Here is a 4,773-nt window from a genome sequence, read left to right on the forward strand (position 1 = left end):
TAATGACGTGGACAGTAACAATGTCTGGGTCTTCTTTAACCAGTGCTTTGTGGTAATTCTGTCTTTTGTGGCAAAATGATGCAAGAGGCATTATTCACAGGGACACCTTTCAGTTAAAGGACTGATGTAAACAATGCCATGTGATTTTTTTTTCCAATGCAAACAAAACAGAAAACATTTCCATTATAGAAAAAAATGCAACGCGCTTTATTGGAGACTTTACTTTGTAAAGTAAAATATATATGGAGAATAACTTGGAAGAAACTGGTTCACATTCGGACACAGACCATTTTGGGTGGTATTTAAAAAAAAACACAAACTTAGTGAACTTACTGCCCCCCATGAGGGCTTGTGAACATTTGGCGCGTTTTGTTTCCCGCCACGTCGTCCAGCCAAGCTGTAGTTTCATATTTGATTGACGTGTCTGTGCAAGCCAGGCTCTCAGCTCATTGGTCAGTCGCCGGCAGTGGGCGGAACGCTGAATGACGCAGGCGCTACTCCGTTACTACTGCTATAAAGCTGTTGGCGCCCCTCCTTTACGATTCAGAAAGCCGGGTTGTGTGTTGTCAGCAGCGCGCAGGAGACGGAGATCTGTCGCTCTTCAGCGTTTCTGTTTATTTTTATACCGATTTGATTACATGCTTTTGAGCTTTGCACCGCCGTCCGGAGTTCTACCCGAGTCGGAGCTGTGACCTAGATGAGGTTATTTTTGTGCTGCTGCCTCCTTCGTCTTCTCTCCCTGCTCGACAACGTGGATTCCCAACTGCTTCCATAAAAAACCCTCCACGTTTGGATTTGGAAGTAATTGCGAAGGGATTTCTTCGAGTCACGGATTAAAAAGAGAGGAAGACGAAAGAAAGACATGCTGCTCTCCAAATTGAACACGTTCGCCCACATTTCTGCCGTGGATATGCCGGCGAAGATCCAGCTTCAAGTCCATCAAGGTTAGAGGGCGGTTTTTATTGTGCTTTCTAGTCGGCGTGGCGTCGACGGACATGATAGCTAAGCTAACTGGCTAACGGATGAGGACGGTTGTAAAACCGGCTAGCTTGTTTGAAATTTACACATTACTTTTTTCCTTAAAACGTAGTGTGCAGCTTGTATTCACTCATATTATCCTGCTTGTGGTTTACAGTGAAGGAGAAGGAGCCGTTTGAGAAGGTTTACCAGGTCGGCTCCGTGTTGGGAAGCGGAGGCTTCGGCACTGTGTACACTGGATTACGGATAGCCGATGGCGCGCCGGTAGGTTTTCCCACCCTTCAGCAATTTTAAAGCTAGTTTAGTTTTATCTGGTAAATGTCGACTTAATGTTTTCGCTATCGTGTAATTATGACCGCTTATACACGATTGAGTTACTATCTTACGTTTAGTCGAGCTGAATGTGCAGGGCAGAGCTTTAACGTTTTGTTTACTATTTTAGGTTGCCATCAAGCATGTGGCGAAGGACCGTGTGACGGAATGGGGAGAATTGGTAAGATTTCCACTCATTTAAGACTCGAATGAAGTAAACTGTCAAGTTAACAAGGCTGGCTGTTTTTATTGAGGTCTAAAATGCGCGATTTATTTTTTTAGCCCGGTGGAGCCCGCGTCCCTATGGAAATCGTCCTCCTGAAGAAGGTAGGCACCGGTTTCCGTGGCGTGATCAAGATGCTGGACTGGTACGAGCGGCCGGACAGCTTCATCATCGTGATGGAAAGGCCGGAGACCGCCAAAGACCTCTTCGACTTCATCACGGAGAAAGGCGCTCTGCCCGAGGACCTCGCTCGGAGCTTTTTCCGCCAGGTGCTGGAGGCGGTGCGGCACTGCCACAGCAGCGGCGTCGTGCACCGAGACATCAAGGACGAAAACATCCTGATCGACCTGCGGACCGGAGAGCTCAAGCTCATCGACTTCGGCTCGGGCGCGCTTCTCAAGGACACCGTATACACCGACTTCGACGGTAAGAGCCGATTCTGTGGCTGTTTATGTACCTAACGTGTTTAATAATGGGGCGAGGCAGGGCAGTGTCATTCCATATTTCCCTATTCGGCCAGCTTGCTTAATATCATTATGTCCACTTATGCGTGTGGTTTGTAGTAAAGGTGGGTTTGGTTTGAGGAGGATCAGTAGTTTTGGGGGCTTTGACCTTGAGTGAGCGAATTTTAATGGAACGGTGGGGAGGCACTTCTGAAAAATAAATAAATGACCTCCCACATACTGGACATGTGACTGGGAATGTTTTGTTTAGTTTTTTTTCGTGAAAACAAACTGCCCGTTTTGTTTTGGTGTAAAGAACCTTTGGAACTGAATTGACAGACAACACGCCTGTATTTGTGATGGGTTGTGGCGTCTTGGCGCGCTGTAGTGGGTGCGGGAGCTTTGTTGTTATTTCTTAGCGCCTCTTGTGGTCACAAGTGGAACTGTTACAACTCAAAGTTTGTAAACACAAGTCACATGGCAACCGGTCTACACCCCTGCCTGCTGTCAGGCAACCAAGCACATGATCATGCAGATTAACCTGAACAATGCTATAGTAATATTTTGTAAACACTGCTGCAAACCCTTCCTGCCCCACCTTCGTACTATTATTAGTGTTTATCCTTTTTCAAACTACTATAAGCACCTAGTTCCTGTTGCTGCTCTGATGTCTGAGACATGGTGACTTGCAGTTGATTAGACTTTAATATTTTCTGTTTCTATTTTTTTTCCCCCCAATGTAGGTACACGTGTGTACAGTCCCCCTGAGTGGATCAAATACCACCGGTACCATGGGAGGTCAGCCACTGTGTGGTCTCTGGGAATCCTGCTGTACGATATGGTTTGTGGAGACATCCCCTTTGAGCAAGATGAGGAGATTGTCCGTGGCCAAGTGCTCTTCAGGCGTAGAATCTCAACAGGTGAGGTCCTTGAATGAACCAGCTATGATCTAAAAGGCTCATGCATTGACTGAGCACTGTCTAGTAGTCTGTGCAGTCACTTACAGACTTTCCCCCCTCTTATTTACAGAATGCCAGCAGCTTATCAAAAGTTGTCTCTCCCTGCGGCCTGCCGACCGGCCGTCTTTTGAAGACATAATCAACCACCCTTGGATGCAGAGCAACACACCCCCTACAGAGGGTGCAGAGATCCGTCTGCACAGTCTGAGCCACGAGTCCGCTGCCTTCACCACTGTCGCAGTGTGCAAATGACTCTCGCTGCCCTGAAAACACCCTACAGCCAACACACTACATCAGCCAACCTGGCGGCTGCCCTCTGGACTGAGCAGTGCAGGAAACAAACATTTTTTTTTTTTGTTTTAATATGTGAAATGTTTTGTTTTTTAAGCAAAGGCAGCTGCTAATGGGTGGCGTGGGCAAGAATGGGCCATGAGCTCATATCTTGGAGAAATGAATTCCTACTCCAGAGTTTTTGCCTCTCCTCCTGGTGAAGGTCAGGCTCAGAATCCCAGTCTGACTGTGCAGGAACTGAATGACTGCTGGTCTCCAAGTCAGGCGTAGAAATGCACGTGCTGGCCAAGGGTGACCTCTGCAAACTTGAAGCGTTTTATGTGATGAAGAGAAAGGCATGCCTGTGAACAGACTGAAAGAAAGTAGCTTCTGTCCTCTGGCACCTGTGGAGGCGGTCAGGGAGGAGCTGTTGTTTAGTGCCTTCAGTGTGAGTTTTGGAAATAATACTTGAATTGAGTAATAGCCACTGTACCACTCTGCTCCTTAACCAGATGTCATTTCTATTGCTTCCATCTCACCTGCGTGCTGCGGCCTTTTCGGCCCAACACTGCAGGGAGTAACCAAAACAACCTCAAAAAACCTGTGCAGAACGACGGTCTTACCTCTTTCTTTCTCTCATACTGACTCCTTAACCCTCACAGCTACTGCTCATTGTCACAGATGCACACGGCAATGCAATTACAACACGAAATAACTACTTGTTTTGTTTTCTCTCTCGCTGTCCTCGGGTTGTGAATATTGTAAATGTCTTATGACTCTAAATTCCAAGACAAGGCCTGTGTAAATACTATTTATTTGAGTGTCTTGAAAGAAGATCTAAGTGGAATTATTTATTTATTTATAGAGAAACAATTTAGTTCAACATTCTCATTCCACACTGAAGGGCCCACAACCTATTTAAATATATTTTTATCATATTTAAGGTCGTCTTGAGCAGATGTGTACATATGTAAATAATCTTTATAAAGCACTTCCATTTTCCAACGCATGGAGTACTGAAAAATCTACTGAATTATTATTATTATTATTATTTTTTTTTTTTTTTTTAATATAAATGACCTAAGTTAAGCCGTCTGCTGTGCTTTGTTAGGGGAATGTCATTGTGTTACCAACAAATGTGTACATTATCTCGTTTCACCTCTAGTTGCGTGACTGCAGCTTGAGTTGTTTTTGTTTTATGGTTTAGCAATTGTAAATTATGTTTAGGAAGTTATTTTTTTACACAGTTTCAATAAATATTTTTTTAAATGTTAAATTTTGGTCTCTTGGCTTGATTCTCAGGGTTGTCTTCATTCACAATTCAAGTGAGTGTGGCTATTGAGATGCATGTATTGGGGGGAGGGGGGGCGCAGTTTACAGTATGTGTGGAATGCAGCGCAACAGCATTTGATAGTTGAGAGAAGTGCAGTCTACATGCGGAGCGTCGTGTACATGTACATGTACATGTACATCATGTGGCGTGTAAGGTTGGAGGTCGTCCTGAGCGGACATTGGTGTTTTATGTGCTTTGCCGCTTAAATAGAGGAGTGATGTCCAGCTACGGCCCTGAAAGTCCTTAGTCGAGCAC

General features: G+C 45.1%; 1 protein-coding gene across 1 annotated transcript; it reads left to right on the top strand.

Moving 5' to 3' along the window:
* Positions 1 to 557: 557 nt before the first annotated feature.
* On the top strand, positions 558 to 4,461 carry pim1 (Pim-1 proto-oncogene, serine/threonine kinase). Its single transcript, XM_017716464.2, has 6 exons — positions 558 to 944; positions 1,136 to 1,242; positions 1,421 to 1,471; positions 1,573 to 1,939; positions 2,700 to 2,876; positions 2,986 to 4,461. Exons 1-6 carry the CDS (start codon positions 863 to 865, stop codon positions 3,165 to 3,167), a joined length of 966 nt encoding a protein of 321 aa, XP_017571953.1. The 5' UTR covers positions 558 to 862; the 3' UTR covers positions 3,168 to 4,461.
* Positions 4,462 to 4,773: the final 312 nt, after the last annotated feature.

This window comes from Pygocentrus nattereri, chromosome 28, assembly GCF_015220715.1.
Source record: "Pygocentrus nattereri isolate fPygNat1 chromosome 28, fPygNat1.pri, whole genome shotgun sequence".
NCBI classification, from domain to species: domain Eukaryota; kingdom Metazoa; phylum Chordata; class Actinopteri; order Characiformes; family Serrasalmidae; genus Pygocentrus; species Pygocentrus nattereri.

Bases quoted from the DNA above. Each gene is read 5' to 3' on its own strand.
- pim1 (XM_017716464.2), top strand. From the start codon at position 863: ATGCTGCTCTCCAAATTGAACACGTTCGCCCACATTTCTGCCGTGGAT. The intron at 945-1,135 runs GTTAGAGGGCGG...TGTGGTTTACAG, and splicing joins CCAGCTTCAAGTCCATCAAG to TGAAGGAGAAGGAGCCGTTT. The intron at 1,940-2,699 runs GTAAGAGCCGAT...CCCCCAATGTAG, and splicing joins CGTATACACCGACTTCGACG to GTACACGTGTGTACAGTCCC.